The following is a 20,017-nucleotide window of genomic DNA, read 5'->3' as shown; positions in this document are numbered from 1 at the left end:
TTCAATGAAAAAGGAGTTCCTACATTACTGGCTTAAGAAACAGTTTTGAGGGTGCCTGGGTGGCTCAGTCAGTTACGCCTCTGCCTTCAGCTCAGGTCAAGGTCCCAAGATCAAGTCCAATGTCCAGCCCCATGTCCAGCCCAATGTCCAGCCCCACATCTAGCCCTATGTCAGTCTCCCTGCTTAGTAGAGAGCCAGCTTCTCCCTCTCCAGACCCCCTGTGCTTGTGTTCCCTCTCTCACTATCTCTCTGTTATACATAAATAAAATCTTTTTAAAAGTCATTTTAAAAAACCTACTGTTTTAAGATGCTGAGACTCCCATATGCTACCTTGCCTCCCATGTCTGCTCAGAGCCAAATTTGCAGCCCAGCCTTAGCAGTGTTTAGGATTTGATGGAATACGTTTTGTGATTAAATTCACCTTCATTCTGTATAATTTCCTATATTTATTCTGTCTTCTCCTCACATATTTCAATGTATTTTATCATGCTATATTGTATATATCTTGAAAGCTGTCCTCAATCTTTCTCAAGCAAGAATGAATATACTTTTAGTAGTAGGCAAGGGGTGATAAATAATGTGAACCTGATATAAAATGGAGTAAATTTACAATCTCAGGTAACTTTGGATCTCAGATTCTAGATGAAAATACAAGCTTATACTCTTCTATAATCATTTCCACAAGAATAAATGGAGGTAACTGCTACTTTCCATTAATCTACCTTAAAAAATCAACAAGTGAGGGGCGCCTCGGTGGCTCAGTGGGTTAAGCCTCTGCCTTAGGCTCAGGTCAAGATCCCAGGGTCCTGGGATCCAGCCCCCCACGGGAGCCTCCTTCCTCCTCTCTCTCTCTGGCTGCCTCTCTGCCTGCTTGTGATCTCTCTCTGTCAAATAAATAAAATTTTAAATAAAAAAAAAAAAAATCAACAAGTGTAGGGCACCTGGCTGGCTCACTGATACAGCATAGGACTCTTGATTTCCAGTTTTGAGTTAATGTCCCACCTTGGATGCAGAGATTACTTAAAAACAACATCTTAAAAAAAAAAAATCAACAAGTGAGATGCTACAGTCTTTCTTCTTACTTTTCTCTTGGGAAAAAGACCAGTGCCCTCTAGTGTCCAAAATGTGCCTCGTGTAGTGCCAGTCACACCCTTTTATCTTCCAAGAGTAATTGTAGTAATCCGATGCTACAGAAAATTTTAAAAAATAAATTTTGGCACATCGAATCTGGATAGCAATATACAAGCATTACTACAAATAGCCGTCTAAAATACTCCTCCCCCATGTTTTCAAGAGTAAGGAATAAACAAGTTCCCTGCAGGAGGCAAAAAAAAAATATATATATATATATATATATATATATATTTTTTTTTTTTTTTTTTTTGCTTTACTGTTTTCTTAAGGTTTCACATCTTTATTCCGGCTTCACTGGGATCCACACAATAATCTCCTATCTTTATCTTCTATTGCGAATGACAATTGGGTTTACTTATAGAATGTACTTGGTAGTGATTAGAATGACAGGTACGGAAGTTCTGAAGACGTCGTCGGTGGTGGTGGCGGAAATTATTTACCGTGGATTCCTGCCTGTGTAACTCTGTAACCCTCTGCATTCTCGCTGCACCGAGAAGCCCCGAAAACCACCTCAAGTTCCCTAGCCCCCGCCCGCACTCTTCCTTCAGCCAAGCTCCGTCCTTGTCCGCCTTTACAGAAGACCTGGAAACTCTGCGGGGCCCTAAGCGGCGTGGGTCTTAGAGAACCAGCCTGGAGCACCCCGGTCCGGAGCCTGCAGGTGGCATTCACGTTCTTCCGCCGCACGCAGCCGAAGCCCGGTCCAGGGGGCGCCGCAGCCCCTCGCTTCCCGCGAGAACGGAGAACCCGGCTGCGATTTCAGCCCCGAAGTTCCGGGACCGGTCCCCGCCCCTCGGCTCCGCCCACTCCCTTGTAGTCGGCGTGCGGTGATTGGCGGCGTGGAGGGGGTGGAGCTCCGGGAGGTGGGCTGAGGGGGCGGGCTTGGGAGGGGACAAAAGCGTGGCTGTGCCAAAGCCCTGCCCTGCCGGCCGGCTCCTGGGTTGGTGCGGAGGCGGTGTCAGAAGCTGGAACAGCTGGGGCCCAGCGGGGTTTGCCAGTGTAGACGTTTGTGAGCTTCGGCGTGTGAGTGACTGTGCTGCCGCTAGCTCATCGTCCGCGTACCTTCCCCTGCAGGTAACCGCAGGCTTCGAGGGGCGGCCCCCAGGACCTGGCTTTTGCGGGGAGGCTCGGAGCCCGCCTATAGCTGGAACGGGCAGAAGGGAGAAAGCTCAGATCTTGGGAATGAAGGGAGGAATCTAGCGGCGAGCCCTGATCGAAAGGAAGGAGGGAAATCCAGGTTGGGCGTGGGGAAGAGGCATGGGGAGGAAGAAGGTCCTCAATGTCTGGATGTGCAGAGGCCCACTCTGGAATGGGCGGCGGAAAGTTGCTTGCAGTGGCACACAGAAACCCAGGTCTGCAGGCAGAAAGGGAAATCGAGCGGTGGGAGGATGCAACGAGGTGTGGGAGACCAAGTCTCGGCTTTAGAGGGAAGAAAAGGTGCTGCGGTGGCGAGCTGGCTGCAAAGAAGGGGGGGAGCCATGGACTTGGGCGTGTGCCGCGAACTCAGCTGGCCGGACCTGGCCGTGCGGCGGTGGAAGCGTCCTCCTGGAGGCGTGGAGGGGGCGGGATGGGGTGCAGGGCACACCTCCGCCCCCCGCGGGGCTCTCCAGTTCTCCAGTTCTAGGGAAGCGTTCCCCCAGCAGGCTCAAGACGCCCGGGGTAAAGATTCTGGCGTGCCCAGCGAAGGGTGGGCGTGGAGACCTGGAGAGACGAGCGGAGCCAGCTTCGGTTGCAGCCGTCTTGCACAACGGCCACAAGGACATATGCAGGCCAAGAGCCCGCTGGTCACAGCGTCACCTAAGGACATGCAAACCCCAAGACCAGCTAACGGACGATGAACCCGAGACGCGCCCACTGACGCACCCTTCAGTGCGTGCGGAGCTGAGATCTGTGTGCTCCCTTAACCTTCGTTTGGAAAGTGCCTGCGCGCCTAAAACTGCCCTTTGGCCTTCTGGGTCTGCTCAGCTCTGTACTTTAAACCAGATAAACCCGGCTGGCCCGTATTAAAAACAGCTAAATCCTTCTGACAGGCGTGTTTTGAACGTTAAGTCCTTCAATTCCCCTTTTTGTTTTGTTTTAGGAAATAAACTGTGCTCAACTCAGTCTGCAAGACTGAAAGGAGTTGGAGTGATTAGAAGTTGTAAAGGTGAGAATTAGCAAGTTTTCCCCTTCTGTATTTTTTGATGTGGCAATTCTGCATTTTATTGGTCCTGGAGGTCTGGAGGTAGGCGGAGGCACTGCAAGGAATGAGTCAGGGATATTTACAACAATAAATTTCAGCTGCTTCCTTGTTTCCTTCTTTGCACCTCTTCTCTGCAAGAGGCTGTTTTTGGCCCAGAAGTTACTGTATTTCATGAACTCAGCTTAAAAAAAAAAAAAAAAAAGTGGCTAAAATTTTAGGGTTGATGAAAAAAATTAAGAAGGTTTAACAACTCTTTTTTTCTTAAACTACTCTGTATTCATCCGGGTTTATTTTGTGGAATGACACAAGTGTGTCGGAAGTTTGGAATTCACCTGCTTTCAGATTAAATGAACTGATTTGTTGGAAAAGTCCTTCCTTCTGAAATCAGGGTTTGGGTGAAGAGGGAGACTCTGATCAGCAAGGCTTAGAGAAGTGAATCCAGTGGGGCCTAAAGCCTACCCCATGGAATTTAAATCTAAAAGAAATAAATAATGTCCTATGTTGTAGGAAGCAAGGGTCTACCAAAAAAAAAAAAAAAAAAAAAGAAGAAGAAGAAGAAGAAAACTTGACTTTTTTAGTTAAAAGGTGCTAACATTTAATGGATAATGTGAAGAAATCCTGATATATTTCAATTATGAGATATAGAAAACTTACTGCAAAAAATGTCTGCTTCAACTGCGGAGATAATTTTTAAAATGCCATTATTCAATATAGACAGTATTACTTGACAAGTTGAACTGAAGTAATTTGATCTTTAAATAACAAAAATGTACTCATTAGTTTACTTGAACCTCAGTTCCTTGTGACAAGGCAAGACATTTTCAAAGATGCTGTATGAGCCATCAGTTGTATTTGCCATCAAGGAAAAATAGCCAAGTCATAACGCTTGTATATAGGAATGCAACCATGGAAATGTATCAAGACCAAGATAAGTTTGCTGCCTCTTTTTGTGTTGTTTTGTTTTAAATACAAGGACAGATGTGACAGTGGGCTCAGCAGGACTGAATCAACATATAGCTCTACTGTAAATTATATTTGAAATTACACATCACAAGTAATTAACTCTACCACACTAGTTTTTTCCCTTCTTTTATTCTAGTTGGGTTCCAGATGGCTCCCAGTAATGGTATAGGGAACCTCCTAAACACTAATAAGCAGGCTTCTAGAATTACAAATTTGGGAAGTGAAAATGGGCCTGAGGGTTAGGGATATACCCTGGCTTATTATAAGGAACTGAGGTTCACAGTCTGCTAATGAGTACATTTTTGGTTTTTTGTGTTGTTGTTTTTTTTTAAGATTTTATTTTTTTAAGTAATCTCTATCCTCAACGTGGTTGTTCAACTCATGACCCTAAGATCAAGAGTCGCACATTCCACGGACTGAGCCAGCCAGGTCCCCCCCCCACCCCACCCCCGCCGCCCAGTACATTTTTGTAATTTAAGGACGAAATTACTTTAGCTCAACTTGTCAAGTGATTCTGTTTATAGGCCTCTCACCTAATAATTGTGTAAGTCCGTTCTCCTGACTTTTCCAGTCTTCAGCCATAACTTAAGGGGATAGGAGCAATTTGTAGTTATGTTCCCCCAGGGAAATAGTTTCCCTTAGAGCATCATGAAAGGCAATAGATCCCTTCCTCAGGCACAGAGCCTCTTCCACTTCTCAGGGACAACATACAGGATGTGGTCTTCTGGAAGCCTCATAGTTGCACTTCTTCCAGAGGGTGCACCCCTGCCCTTTCTGGGAATGAGATTAATTTGTATTTGCTATCCTCAATCCGAGGAAGACATGTCCTACTGGAACAATTCCATTTCTCTGCCCCACCCACTGGCAGCTTTCCTTTGCCCAAGAACAGTCCAGGAGTTGGGATACCAAGGAACAGGACAGGGACATGCTTGGCTTCTGGGCAGTGGTAGCCCTTCTATATACAGGTTTTTCGAAATAGAGAAATCACTTTTGTTTTTAGGGTGACATCCCCATTATCCATTATTGTCTCTAGGAAAACATAATTCCCCCAGAAATCCTTCATCTTTCACTTTTAAAGTTTCCTTAAACATGGCTTATAAGAACTTGTTGAATGGCCCCAAGTGTAGTTTTGGTGTTTTAGGTTTGGTGTGTGTGTGTGTGTGTGTGTGTTTTTAACCAAAACAGCCTCTTAAAAAAAGAGAAATACTAGCACCCCTCATTTTGCTGATTTTGAGGGTGCCATAAAATGAGGGGTTGGATTAGGAGGGTTCAAATAAACATGGTATTGAAGAAATCATCTCGTTTTAGAAGGTGAACCAACAGTCAGGAATAATGACAACATTACTGAGAACATCTTACAGGGTCATGGGACGGCCTTGGGAAACCTTTTCGTTCTGTCAGAGTAACTTGGGAAGATCATTTCCATCTTACGGGGTTGTGAGGACCACCTCAAAACCCACACATGAAGCACGTAACACGATGCTCTCTACAGAGAATGTGCTTGAGCCTCCTGGTAAATATATTGTCATGAGTGAATGTAGTGTTTAGTAATCACCGAATTCTTGGTATTTTTTACACTGTAATGAAATAAATGAGACGACCTGGGTCTTCCCTTTTGTTCTTTTTAAAGGTTTCTTGAAGTCAAAATGTCTCAGAAAATTCGTGGCGGTTCTGTGGTAGAGATGCAAGGAGATGAAATGACACGAATCATTTGGGAGTTGATTAAAGAAAAACTCATTTTTCCCTATGTGGAACTGGACCTGCACAGGTAAATGAATTAGCCTTCTATGCAGCAAACTCAGAAAGCATAATCTAAGTGAATTTCAGGGCATCACTAGCTGTGTAACTAGCTACAGCTGTATCTTATGAATGAAGCTGTCGAGGGAGAGATACCAAAATATAGATATGTGAACCTTCTATTTTAATTTTATTAATTTTACTTGTTTTTTAAGATTTATTTATTTTTAAAGAAATGCACTGGGGAGGGGCAGAGAGTCTCAGGCCGACTCCCCACTGAGCACAGAACCCGATGACCAGTGGTTTAATCTCCCAACCCTGAGATCATGACCTGAGTCGACACCAAAAGTCAGATGCTTCACTGACTGGGCCACTTAGGCGCCCCAGACTCTTTTAATTTTGATATTTTGCTAGAAAGACTGGATTTAGCATTGGTCTGAAGAAAAGAATTGCTTTGAGAACAAAGTGATTCTCCGCTCCTTCCAAGTCTCTGTTTCTTGTGAAGTTTTTTTCTTTTTATAAATCAGCGGCTCAGAGCTGCACAAGGTATTATTTGTGGAAAGGAGACTCATAGAGGTACAGTCTGTATTGAACAGTAAAGTAAATGTAGTTAGCGCGGTTTTTTCCTTTCCTTCTACCTCTGATTTCTATCACTCTACTTAACTAGTCAGTGGACTTTTCCCCACCTTTTACCCTTTTCACACAATTCTAGTACAGAAAGAACACTTGAATTTATCTTATACAACCCTCAACTTTCTGTAGACCATGCCTTTTGTGTTCTAAGGATTTGAGCCTTTGCTCTGTCTTTAAAGTGTTTGGAGACAGAGATGAAAGTCTCTATGGGATCCTCCCCTTTGTTCCCTGTGATTTTTATAAATTTGCTCATATTCCTTGTGAATCCAAACTAGGAAGAGACGGAATTTTTCCAAAGGGGATATGGCTAAAGCCATATTCCATGGCAAAATGTTGACCCACACATTTCAGCCAGACTATAGCAAGTCTTCTGTGTATTTGTCTTGACCCAGAATTATTCATCAGACCCACGTGTTCCTCCAAGGGCCTGTTGTTTGCCTGGGTTTAGTTAGTTCATTTGCATGGTGTCATTAGACACTCTGTAGTTATTCTGAGCCCAAGCTGTTGATAATGTCTGTTTTGCAACCACGAGAAGAAGCAAATACTTGCAGAGGCCAACCAGACATACAGGAAACGAAGCATAAAAAACATTAAATGGGTTAGAGAAGCATTTCACGAGCACTCCCCTGGTTTGGAACCTGACATAGTAGCAGATGAGTTTGCCAAGTTCTTGACAGTGTAAAAGCTGCGAAAAAGCTTTAAGCCTCGTTAGCCTTAGAGGCATAAGGAGTTTTAAAGGATAGTCATTATGCCTGAAAGGGAAAGATTCACTGGCTACAGAATAAAGAATTTTGGGAGGCTCAAACAAATTTTAAGGTGTTCCAAAATGACTGTAGTCATTACGTGACCAGTTCTTTTTGAGGAACAGAGAGTGATTTGTTTGTTTTGTTTCCTGCAAGTTAGTGGTCCAGGCCACTTACTCATTCTCTTCTGTTACAGACTTAAAGAAGAGAAGAAAAACTACTAATTTGCTGGTAGATTCTTCTGATGAGAGCTGGTTCCTATAAACATGAAAAGTGCTGACCACAGTCCTCGTTTGAGTTAGGATTAGACATTTGTAGTATTCAGCATTTCCTCTGCCAGAAGATAAGAGTCAATGGATTCGTTAGACTTAAGTGAATTATCTAAGGCCAAAGCAGTTTGGAATAATTTTTCTTTGGAAATACACTAAGATTGCTCCTTTGCGTTTGCATTGTGAGTTGGGATAGTGAAGGAAAGGAAAATGCAAAAACTAAAAGGAACTGAAAAGAAAAATCTAGAGGCTTCATGGATTAGCAAGTTTTGAAAGCTAAAAAAAACCTGAAAAACATAAAGTCCTGGAGGACAAAAAGAATTATTACATTACTGTTTTGTTTCTGACAAATTCTGACATACTTGAGCTAAAGCTTTAATCATTTTCTGTGCTCCGTGGACAACCAACATTTTTTCCAGTTCCGAATGACCTGCAGCCTGGGAATTGGTGTCAATTACTGTAACTCCCTGGAGTGTATAAATCCATCATTGCATTCCATTATTTACTCAACACACTGCAGGCTTATTTCCAGAACAAAGAGACTTGCCTCAGAATTAGGGAGAGGTTCATCTTCTGACTAACTGGCATTAATGAAGAAGTCAATAGCATTTTTGGCACCGACCGTGGCATTTATAGATCCTACCACTTAAATGCCGTAAAACAATCCTTTAGACTTTCCGAGCCCTTTATTTTTAGAGCACACTATTTACCAAGGGAAAATAAGTGCTTAGACTTACATTTTTCTGCTGATTTTATGGAAGTCTGCAGAAACGGCTGCTTAGGTGCTTATTGCCTTTGGCAGTAAAGAACACACAAAGGGGATGAGCACAGTGGCTTCCATTCAGTCTCCTCCTAGACAACCTCCCATGCCGCAGGTGGCTACAGCCCACAGTCCACCTCTCTTAGTGCTTTGTTTGGTTGGCAGCCGTCTTCTGGATCTAAGGTGCACTAGTCCTCAAAGCTGGCAGATTGAGGTGTATTTTGAGCCTTTCCTTTCTTCAGGGCAGGCTCTGCGCGCCATCCCCATGCGTGGATGGGGACACCCTCCATCACTCATCAGTTTGTCTGGACAGTTCCACTTAACGACTTTTCCCTCCCAGCTATGATTTAGGCATAGAGAATCGTGATGCCACCAATGACCAGGTCACCAAGGATGCGGCAGAAGCTATAAAGAAGTACAACGTTGGTGTCAAGTGTGCTACCATCACCCCTGATGAGAAGAGAGTTGAGGAGTTCAAGTTGAAACAAATGTGGAAATCACCAAATGGCACCATCCGAAATATTCTGGGTGGCACCGTTTTCAGGGAAGCTATTATCTGCAAAAATATCCCCCGGCTTGTGAGCGGATGGGTAAAACCCATCATCATAGGTCGCCATGCTTATGGGGATCAAGTAAGTCGCGTTCGCATTGTTGTATTCTCCATATTCTTTTCTCGTGACAGGGTTGAGAACCACCAAAGATTATACGGAACATGATCACTTCATACATAAAAGGAAAAACTGGTTCCGTGACTGAAAGTAGTCTCTTTAAAACATTCCTTTCCTACTTGGAAAAGAAAGAAGTACTAGTTTCTGTACTTTTGTACCAGCAGGCTTATTGCCAATTTAAACAGAAAAACTGCCAACTAAACAAAATCCGTACTGAAGAGGAGGTTTTGAACTTTTATAAAAAGCAGCGTAGGTCCTCAAAGAGCCTTACAGATAAGAATGTCTTGTGCTGAAATCCAGAGACTTGGATGTAGCTGTCTTTAGAAACAGTATGGCCAGGTCCGACCACTCTCCGTCCCTGTGGATGGGGTCACTGGGTTAGTCCTTGAGGATCAGCTCACTTTGTTCTACCCTTTGGTTCAAACTATCCCTTCATCCTGGCCGAACCTTCCAGAGGCCCAGGAGGGAGAATGTCCACAGGAGCGCTTCAAACACAAATCCCAGGAAGACTACTCTTATATTTTTGTGAGTTCATGGTATCTTTTTCATCCTGCACCCCTACCCCCTTCAATTATTTTGGCATCAGTCACTTGGAAGAATGGTCATTCTTTTCATTAAAATTCAGACTGAAAATTCCCAGCCTACAGTTGATTCAACCCTAATTGTTTAAATGTGCATAAACCTTTACAAAGCATCCATGAGGCTTTGGTGCCTCAGTGTCTTCCTTTTAAGAAATGGGAATGAGTTACCACCCATAGTGAAAGACTTCATATGGCAGAAGCGTGCTGTATAGAAAAGATATTTAATCTTCACGGTTACCTAAAGGCTCTTTTCCCAGTTGTCATTAGTAGTACTCTATATGGACATAAATAAGTAGGTGTGGCTGGCAACCGTGAGTACCTGGTTGTGAAAATATTCTAATTTAACTCATTGAAGAGAATACAATGAGGCAGAAATTCACGGATGCCTTGTGTGAGCCAGGCACAGTCTTCCACCACCTTGTACGGTCCTTTCCGAAGGCGCACCAGCCCTCATAGTTGCTTCCACAGTCACTGCTGCTTTTGGACAAATCCTGGGCTGGTGTAAGTAGCAATAATAACCGTGAAGAGACTGAGCCATGAAGGCCTAAGGACGGGATTGCAAGTCTTTTGACCCTAGATGTGTTATTTCTACTATATCACTGTTCCTCTGTTGTAAGATTGATGTAAGAATCAAATGAAATAAATGATTCAAGTTAGTCACTTAAAACGTCTGTCATATAGTGAAGGCAAGGCATTAGCTCTCCTCACATCCACGATCTAGCTGGTGTATTATCATCCCCCTGGGGAAAGACATCCTGGACCTGCAGGTCGTGGTCATTTCTCTCCCTCTGTCATCCTACTGCATTTCTTATCTAAGCCCACCTTTGACATTTGAAAGCTTTTAGATTGGTTCTCACTTTTTGAATGTCTTTGTTAGGTTATAAGCTTCCTAAGAGAAAATGCTTTGTGATTCTCTGCTCTTTATCAGTGCTCAGGAAACTGCCCTTTACATGGGAGGCACCCAGTAAATTCTGATTTCCACTATACCCTGGGATTAACTTGCTTTGGGAACTCTCTGGACCTCTTTTTTCCCCATCCAAAATAAATGAAGGTTGGGCCACACTGCCCTGTTTGTCTAGGTATCTTCCAGCTCTGTGTTCTATGATTTTTTTTTTCCCTTATAGTTCTTAAAAAGATAGTTTGGGGGCGGGGGGTTTGGTGTTGGTTGGTTGGTTGGTTGGTTGGTTGGTTGGTTTTATATCTTTCTCCCCTCTACACAGTACAGAGCAACTGATTTTGTTGTTCCCGGACCTGGTAAAGTCGAGATAACCTACACATCAAGTGATGGATCCAAAAAAATGACATACCTGGTACATAATTTCGAAGGTAAGTCCATCAGGAGCTACATGTTTTCATTTTTTACAGATCATTTAGACAATATTGGTACTCTTTTTTGGAAGTTAGTTATGTGGCTCTTGAAAATACAAGATGGAATCTGTAACGTTTCTATAGGACCCAACGTCTAGCATAAAGAAGTAGGTGCCTTCCATGCCTTCCCACAGGGTAGATTAAAAGACACAAAAGGAACCAGCCACTTAATTGGAAACGCACGTGGGCAAAGACAGGGAGGAGAGGTAGGCGGGAATCAATCATGCCTAAATCACAGAAATTAAACATTAATAATCCCATATCGCCTGTCATGTAATCTGCGCTTTGCTCTGGTAGGCTTTGTATTTGAAAATGGTTGCGTTATATATTTGCTGAGATTTTCTTCTTGCCCTGAGTGTTTATTCTGTGAAAGTGAACATTTGGTTTTTGCCTTTTCTTCCACCCAATCCTGCTGCTTCAAAGGTCCCCCGTAGCAGATGCCACCCAAAGGTTGTTGAAAGAACAGAGAACCCTCTTTCTCCACTCCTCAAGTGGTTAAAAGCTCTCATGCAAACAGAGCTCAAAGCTTACCTAGCCCTTGTTCTCTTTCCCTCCTCTAACTAATATCATTTTAATGGAATCTCGTCCTGCGGGTTTGGGCCTTGTATATTTTGAGCCTAGGTTGGCCCTGGGCACTAGCCCAGATTCAAGTTCTGTCTTTCAATAATTACAGAGTTTACCAAGTAAGAGTCGTAAAACACTAGTGATGACGTGTAGTGTAGCATAATTATTTCTGCCAGTGAGGTCTGAACCTTCAGTATCCTCCAGGAAATGATGAGAATTTTCATTCGATATTTAAAATGCCAATTTTTCTCAATGGCTGAGGATAAAGCACCCACATAGAGTCGAAAACACGTGTGAAATTTTTGAAAGTGCCGAAGACAGCTTAAAAAATGATTCGCCCTTTCTTGAGTGTATTTCTGGCTCATATCAGTACTTTCTAGTATTTTGGTATCCTCAGGATCTTCAAGACCATGTTTTTCTCGTTTCTATTGCCCTTTCAAAACAAGTTAGAAGGTTCTTATCTAGAATTGACTTTCTTCCAATCACGTGCCTTGGCAGCTCATGGAATATTCTTGTTGGAAGTCTGGCCGGCACTTTTTGAAGCCATGGGAGCTGGGTATTGGGTGCTTGGGTGTTGGTGGGTGGATTTGAACTTGTTACAATTCTACCCCATTTACCTTTCTCCTTTTTCCTCTCATCGGTGCTCCCCCCACAGAGGGTGGTGGTGTGGCTATGGGGATGTACAATCAAGATAAGTCGATCGAAGATTTTGCACACAGTTCTTTCCAGATGGCTCTATCGAAGAGTTGGCCTTTGTATCTGAGCACCAAGAACACTATTTTGAAGAAATACGATGGACGTTTTAAAGACATCTTTCAGGAAATATATGACAAGTAACTAGTTCTTTTTTGTTTCTTTGTCTTTTTTCTAAAATAAGCTAGGATTTATAATATAGAATTTGCATCCTTATCCCTTTGAATCTGGGACAAATTGAATGAAAACCATCATTATCCCATAAAGTTAAGGGCAAAACTAAGATTTAACAGACATGAAACAAACCACTTTCAAGTTGCTTTTAGAAGGTAAATGTTTTCAAGTAATGTCTCACATTTATTATTATTTTTTGTTTAGAGCCAGAATTGTTTAATGTTTGAATGAAGGTGCCCTGTGACTGACAGAAAGTTCTAATTTTGGGGGGCAAAATTAGTCAAAATCAGTCCTGGCTGACTCAGTCGATGGAGCATATGACTCTCAATCTCAGGGCTGTGAGTTCGAGCCCTATGTCTGGTGTAGAGATTACTTGCAAATAAAATATTGTTTTATAAAAAAGAATAGGAGGGGCATCTGGGTGGCTCAGTCAGTTAAACATCTGATCCTCGATTTCAGCTCGTGTCATCATCTCAAGGTCATGAGTTCAAGCCCCCGCTTCCTGTCAGGGAGCCTGCTTAAGGCTTTTCTCTCTGCCCAACTCCCACCTTCAGTCCTGCTTGCTCACTCTGTCTCTCTAATAAAAAATATATATATATATAATTTTTCAAGCATATGAGTTTCTGCATGGGCACATTCCCACTCTTTCCAAAGCACCTTGTTGTGAGTTAGAACTCAGCTTTAGTGGAGTCATTTGAACTTTTCTGTATTAATAACAACTTCAGGCTCAACAACACGGGAGCATGTGTTAACTTTTAAGATGACGTAACTCCCTTTTAGGTGCAAATGTTGAAGCCAGGGCTTGGATTTTAAGACATCTTAATTCTTCTTCCTGCTACCAACCCCAGGAGCTGTCCTAGTTTCCTGAAAGATACAGAGTGGTAGAATCTTATTTTTCATCCATTATTACATTCTTTTTTTTTTTTAAGACTTTATTTATTTATTTGAGAGAGAAACAGAGAGGGCACAAGCATAGGGAGGGAGAGGGACTGGCAGGCTCCCTACTGAGCAGGGAGCCCAAGGGGGGACTGGAGGTAGGCTCAATTCCAGGACCCTGAGGTCACAACCTAAGCCAAAGTCAGATGCTTAACCAACTGAGCCACCCAGGTGGCCCCTGTTATTACATTGTTAAAGTAAGCTATATCTGAAGAATCTCATCAGTAGTGTACTGAAAACTAAAAATAGTGCGGGGACACTGCTGTCTCCATTATTCTCACATCTCTGCAAAGAAGGTGAAGTCACTCTAACAGGTGGGGACACTGGGGTTTCACAGCTTTAAAATGGGCAGGATTTGAGCTTAGGTCTCTCAGATTCTCAAGTCTGTGTTGCTTCCACTAAAAAATGCTGGTTTCCAACCCCACCCTCTTTGGAGTAGCAGGTGCTGTCCCTAACGACACCAGTCTCCGTGTTAATTCCCTTTTCTCTCTCTTGTTTCTTAGGCAGTACAAATCCCAGTTCGAAGCTCAGAATATCTGGTATGAGCATAGGCTCATTGATGACATGGTGGCCCAAGCTATGAAGTCCGAGGGAGGCTTCATCTGGGCCTGTAAGAACTATGATGGTGATGTGCAGTCAGACTCCGTGGCCCAAGGTAAGGACTTGTGGGACCAAACAGAGGTGGAGTGCAGCCGGTGGCACCTAGGTCATGCCGCAGTAGTTCTCTAGTTCAGAAAAGGGGGTTTTGCAGCCCTTTGTTAAATCCTAAAATGTAAGCACTGTGGAATCACTGATGACTACACACGCTTAAGTTTATTTTCCTGAGCCCGCTCCTCTCTGAGGGAGTCAGCCTTCTTCTGCGCTTGTACCCAGTTCTTCATGCTTTGCCACTTACAGGTTATGGCTCTCTTGGCATGATGACCAGCGTGCTGGTTTGTCCAGACGGCAAGACAGTAGAAGCAGAGGCTGCCCACGGGACTGTAACACGTCACTACCGCATGTATCAGAAAGGACAGGAGACGTCCACCAATCCCATTGGTAAGGTCATGTTTACTGCTATACCGATTTCCACCCGAGGAGTGGAGATCTCCAGAGGAAATCAGACATGTCCCTTTGTCTGCCCAGTGCTTTGTGTATAAAATCATCACCAAACAGTGCCTCTGTTCGACTAATGAGAGCCATTTGAAGGTACTTCTTGAAATATACACAATATATGCATTTCTATTTTGTGGGAGAATGCACACTACAGAAAAGAATGTTGCCAGTGAGCATTTCCCTTTTCCTCTGGAACAGCAAAGTCACAGATGGCTAATAATCTAAAAGCTATACAGCTAGATCCTTCTAACTGGATTTTAAAGAAAACATTTTAAAAAGAGATGACAGCCTAGAGAGAGGAGGGGAGGCCGACACAGATGAGAGATAGAAGAGATGGTGACCCATCGCAGATTAGTAAATGCCTTAAGCTTCAAGTATTACTAGCACACCATGAAAATGTACTTTCTGAAGGCTCTAACAAAATTTAAGACATTTGCTCTACAAAAAGACAGATCTTTTTAAAATTTCTATTCAGTAAAAATATTTCCAATTCTTATATAGCCCATGTGGATAGCATCTAATGGTATCAGTCACTTGAAGATTTAACCAAAAAAAAAGTTGTTCTGTTTTTGGGAACTGAAACATTTGGGAATCCCTCTTGGTTTGATCTAAGTGTTGGTTTTTTGGTTTCGTTCTGTTTTGCTCTTTTTAGCTTCCATTTTCGCCTGGACCAGAGGATTAGCCCACAGGGCTAAGCTTGATAACAATAAAGAGCTCGGTTTTTTTGCCAAGGCTTTGGAAGAAGTCTGTGTTGAGACCATTGAGGCTGGTTTCATGACCAAGGACTTGGCTGCTTGTATTAAAGGTTTGTCCAAGTAAGTATAAGATACCTTGAGATCTGCAGTTAAATCACCACGTATCTTTTCTAGGTACAAAATATCAGAGCTTTTTTGAGGTACACGGATTATTATTTATCACCTAGTTCAGGGATCAACAGACACTATCTACAGATTGCTGACAGTAAGCATTTCAGACTTTGTGGGAACAGACAGCCTTTTCAAAACTCTACAGCTGTTGAACTTTGCCACTGTGGAAGGTGAACAGTCATAGATGATACAGAAGCTAGTGGATGTGGCAGTGTTCCAGTCAAACCAGTTGCAAAACCAGACTGTAGCCTGGATGGAGTCCAGGAGCCAGGCTGGAGTTTGCTGACCTCTGATCTAGTTGACGATCGTTGGGTGACAGGGTTCTGTTTAACAAGAAAATTATAGACATTTGAAACAAAGAGACCACCAAGGCTATTGTATTGTACCCCTTTATTTCCTCCAATTTATGGGTAAAAAAAACAAGAGCACAAGTTTTAGATGCCCACTTCGTCCTAGTCCCTTCCATAATGATCTCTAACCAATAGTCAAATGTTCGAGGCCCATCTATTGCCCAGAATTTTTCTGAAAACATGGTAGCCCATCTCCCGGCTGGATTGGCTGCTAATCAGAGACTTCTTCACAGTTGGTCACTATGACTCACTTCAAGAAACCCTACTGGAGGGGCACCTGGGTGGCTCAGTGGGTTAAAGCCTCTGCCTTCAGCTCAGGTCATGATCCCAGGATCCTGGGATCGAACCCCACATGGGCTCTCTGCTCAGCAGGGAGCCTGCTTCCCTCTCTCTCTGCCTGCCTCACTGCCTACTTGTGATCTCTGTCTGTCAAATAAATAAATAAATAAAATCTTTAAAAAAAAAAAAAAAGAAAGAAAAGTAAAAGGAACCCTACTGAAGTTTAACACCAGTCCCAAGTCTAAACCATGCATCCTCTGAGATCTGCATCAGGGTCAGTATACCTCAGTGATGGGGATATACTCAACCACTCTGTCTTTCTTATCTTAAATTTCTGGCAAGAACACAGTGTTTGAAATGTGCTTATTGGTATGTTAGCTTTGTAGCCTCTTTGATTCGGCACCTATCAGGATTACCTTAGCCAGTCTGTTATCTTCTTTTTTTTTTAAGACCATGATAATAATAAGACTGTTCAGACAGTTTTAAGGACATGTGACAATTTGTAGGAATGTAAATGAAAGCATGGCTGTTCCCCTGAGTAGGTTTTGTTATTTTTAAGAATGAGGAATAAGAAGTGGGATGATTTCAGTCTCTCCGCCATTAGCCTGAACAGAAACTCTGTGATAGGGCGCCTGGGTGGCTCAGTGGGTTAAGCCGCTGCCTTCGGCTCAGGTCATGATCTCAGAGTCCTGGGATCGAGTCCCGCATGGGGCTCTCTGCTCAGCAGGGAGCCTGCTTCCCTTTCTCTCTCTGCCCGCCTCTCTGTCTACTTGTGATCTCTCTCTGTCAAATAAATAAATAAAATTTAAAAAAAAAAAAAAAAAAAAGGGGGCACCTGGGTGGCTCAGTTGGTTAAGCAGCTGCCTTCAGCTCAGGTCATGATCCCAGCATCCTGGGATCGAGTCCGGCATCGGGCTCCTTGCTCAGCAGGGAGCCTGCTTCTCCCTCTGCCTCTGTCTGCCTGTGCTCGCTCTCTCTCTCTGATAAATAAATAAAATCTTTAAAAAAAAAAAAAGAAGAAGAAGAAGCAGCAGCTCTGTGATAGTTTCGCCCTCAAAGACTCAGGGCAGGGGACATGCTGAAGGTACATGTGGCCAAGCTGCCTATAGCCTCAGTCAGCCCTTTGCACCTTGAGCACAGTCATCAGCCATATATTAATTTATAATTTATTATTATATTCATTTGTAATTTATAATATTAATTTATTAATAAATAAATTTTCAATTAATTAAATGCTACCTACATAGCATTTCTAGGACTTTCCCTTTACCTGCTACCAGACCAGAGACAAACTAATTTCTTTCTTTCCTTTTTCCTCCTGTATTAGTGTGCAACGTTCTGACTACTTGAATACATTCGAGTTCATGGACAAACTCGGAGAAAACTTGAATATAAAACTGGCTCAGGCCAAACTTTAAGGCCATCCCTCAGCTTAGGAGGATACGTGTCTTTGGTAACTAGGCCCACTGGTTTACATTTTCCTGCATAACACTCAAGGTTCAAGGTAAAATCAATTTTATAATTTGTTTAGAAGCCAGAGTTTATCTTTTCTATAAGTTTACAGCCTTTTTCTTACACATACAGTTACGCCACCCTTGTGAACGTGGCAGGGGACTTTTTAAAAATTTTATTTGATTTTCTACTGGTAGCCTAGTGCTCCTTTGTACTCGTCGTCACTTTTTCTCATGTTCCAATACAAATGACCAAAATGAACAGTGTTTGAAAGGGTAAACTGTAGCCACAGTATTGTTCCTGAAAACATGCGTGAAGTCCAAATTCCCCCCCTTCACCTCTCCGTGGCCTGGGCTGCTGGGTCGTTTTGGTGCGACAGATGCCCCATCACGTGAGGCAGAGCCGTCCAGTGAACTTGCCCACAGTTTGGAATGAAAGCAGAGGTGTTCGTAAAACCTGTTGAGAGACACGACCGTCACTTTTGGAAAGAGCTCTTCTTGAGTGTTTTGAAAATACTAAGCATCTGTGAGGCGACTAGAGAGTCTGGAATCCCGAGTAAATACTGCCTGGGTCTGTCGTCTGTTTGCCTCCTCTTCCCGGCCTTGTGTGTCCTGAGTATTATGTTACCCCGAGCAGCGTATTTCATCCAAGTGCAATAATCCAAGCTGCACCTTTTTTGGACTTCTGCTGGCCCGTTTTATTTCCCTTCTATAAATGTGATTTTTTTCAGAAGTTGATTTTAACACTATTCTAGTCCGTTCTTCATCTGAACTACTTTAATTACTAATCGTAATTAAAATTCAGTGCTAATGACCAGTCTTCTTGGGTTTTTATTTATCAAGTATACTTCTGGGACTGTGGGGCAAATGGGTAAGTAAGTGGTAAGATGTGGATCCTACAGGGAGAGGGAAAGAAGACCGAAGACAGAACAAAGGAATGACTGGACTATTAGGGAATCGAGTGGAGGCACATGCTAGGGGTACAGGTATGATCACGTAAGTTAATGAGAAGCCAGTAAAGACTTAAGAAGGGAGGGATGTGATCATATTTTCCTTTAGCAAAATAGCACAGCTTGTGTGAAGAATGAGTACTTGTGGAGGAGGAGGTGCTGGGCACAGTCCAGGAGGGAAGGCCAGTTATCGGTATATTGTGAAATGAAGATCTGAACTGGCACTGGAGATGGAGGGAGCAGGGGTGTCTCCCAGACGACAAGAGAATGGATGGGGATCAGTGGGTCCCCGGGCAATGTGGAGAAAGCGCCACGTCACAGGGGTTTCCCACAGTTCCAGCTCCACCTGAAGAAAAGCTGGCCAGCATGCCAGCGGTAGCCACGTACTCTGGGGGAAGGAAACAGGCCTCAGGACGCACTTGGATCAGGCATACAGAGTACCTCGGAGGCCATTTTGGCCGAAAGTCCGGAATCTTTGTAGCTAAGCTTGGGCTCTTTCTACTGGACTGCACATTTGCAGGTTTCAATGGGTGGAAAGAGCATCACGTGGAACGAAGCAATGCTGTTGGTTTGGATGACCTGAGCTCGTCCCTCCAGCACTCACAAACATCCTGGAAGCTGATCAGACGGAGTGTTCGTGGGGCAGAGCTCCGCCTCAACATCTGTCGGATCAGTATTTGGCCAAGAACTGGTTAATGTTCTAAAATATTCAGTAAATGAATAGATGCTGGCCGATACATGCCAAGGCTAATGGTTTACTTTGTAACAACATCAGGATCAGAATTTTTGACCTGGAAAATAACTCCTGCTTCGCAAAACCCTGAAGGCAGTAGGATCCAGGAACAGAGGAGACAGGAGTCCTACACTTCAAAGTTCTCTCAGTTGCAAGTATGATCTCTTAAGTAGAATTTTTTTTTTATTAAAATGTTTTTTTTTTAATATTTTATTTATTTGAGAGAGAGATAGTGAAAGAGAGCATGAGCGAGGAGAAGGTCAGAGAGAGAAGCAGACTCCCCATGGAGCTGGGAGCCCGATGCGGGACTCGATCCCGGGAATCCAGAATCATGACCTGAGCCGAAGGCAGTCGTCCAACCAAATGAGCCACCCAGGCGTCCCTTAAGTAGAATTTTTAACTGAAAATACTTAATAACTAATCTTCACAGTTAGAATCACAGCTCCCTTGTGTTTTTCCCTGATACAGACAGTCCTCCTAAGGCTTGCCAACCAGTGATTTTCCATCCTCCGTTTGAATAATTCTATCATAAAAATTTTTTCCACATCAAGGTCTTGTCTGTTCCTGTTAAGGAGGTAAGATATGAAACAAATATAAAAAATATGAAGAAAGACTGTGTTTATATAAATCCTGAAAAATTGTGTACTCTTATTACCCCTTTTCTCTTAGAAATTTTATTTCATAGGCCCTGTTCTTTTTTTATTTTTCATTTATTTTTTACTTATTTTCAGCATAACAGTATTCATTATTTTTGCACCACACCCAGTGCTCTATGCAATCCGTGCCCTCTACAATACCCACCACCTGGTACCCCAGCCTCCCACACCCCTGCCACTTCAAACCCCTCAGATTGTTTTTCAGAGTCCATAGTCTGTCATGATTCACCTCCCC

At 43.1% G+C, this 20,017-nt stretch overlaps 1 protein-coding gene across 1 annotated transcript; it reads left to right on the top strand.

The window, feature by feature from the left end:
- The first annotated feature begins 2,032 nt into the window (after nucleotides 1-2,032).
- IDH1 (isocitrate dehydrogenase (NADP(+)) 1) lies at nucleotides 2,033-18,257 on the top strand. The gene is made up of 10 exons (XM_059393345.1): nucleotides 2,033-2,205; nucleotides 3,212-3,277; nucleotides 5,907-6,044; nucleotides 8,759-9,050; nucleotides 10,888-10,993; nucleotides 12,255-12,432; nucleotides 13,906-14,057; nucleotides 14,300-14,440; nucleotides 15,150-15,312; nucleotides 17,320-18,257. Exons 3-10 carry the CDS (start codon nucleotides 5,923-5,925, stop codon nucleotides 17,408-17,410), a joined length of 1,245 nt encoding a protein of 414 aa, XP_059249328.1. The 5' UTR covers nucleotides 2,033-2,205; nucleotides 3,212-3,277; nucleotides 5,907-5,922; the 3' UTR covers nucleotides 17,411-18,257.
- The last annotated feature ends 1,760 nt before the right edge of the window (nucleotides 18,258-20,017 follow it).

The sequence above is a fragment of the Mustela nigripes genome, chromosome 3, assembly GCF_022355385.1.
Source record: "Mustela nigripes isolate SB6536 chromosome 3, MUSNIG.SB6536, whole genome shotgun sequence".
In the NCBI taxonomy this organism is placed as follows: domain Eukaryota; kingdom Metazoa; phylum Chordata; class Mammalia; order Carnivora; family Mustelidae; genus Mustela; species Mustela nigripes.
The sequence above is the reverse complement of the archived record's forward strand: the minus strand, read 5'-3'. Positions and strand labels throughout refer to the sequence as shown.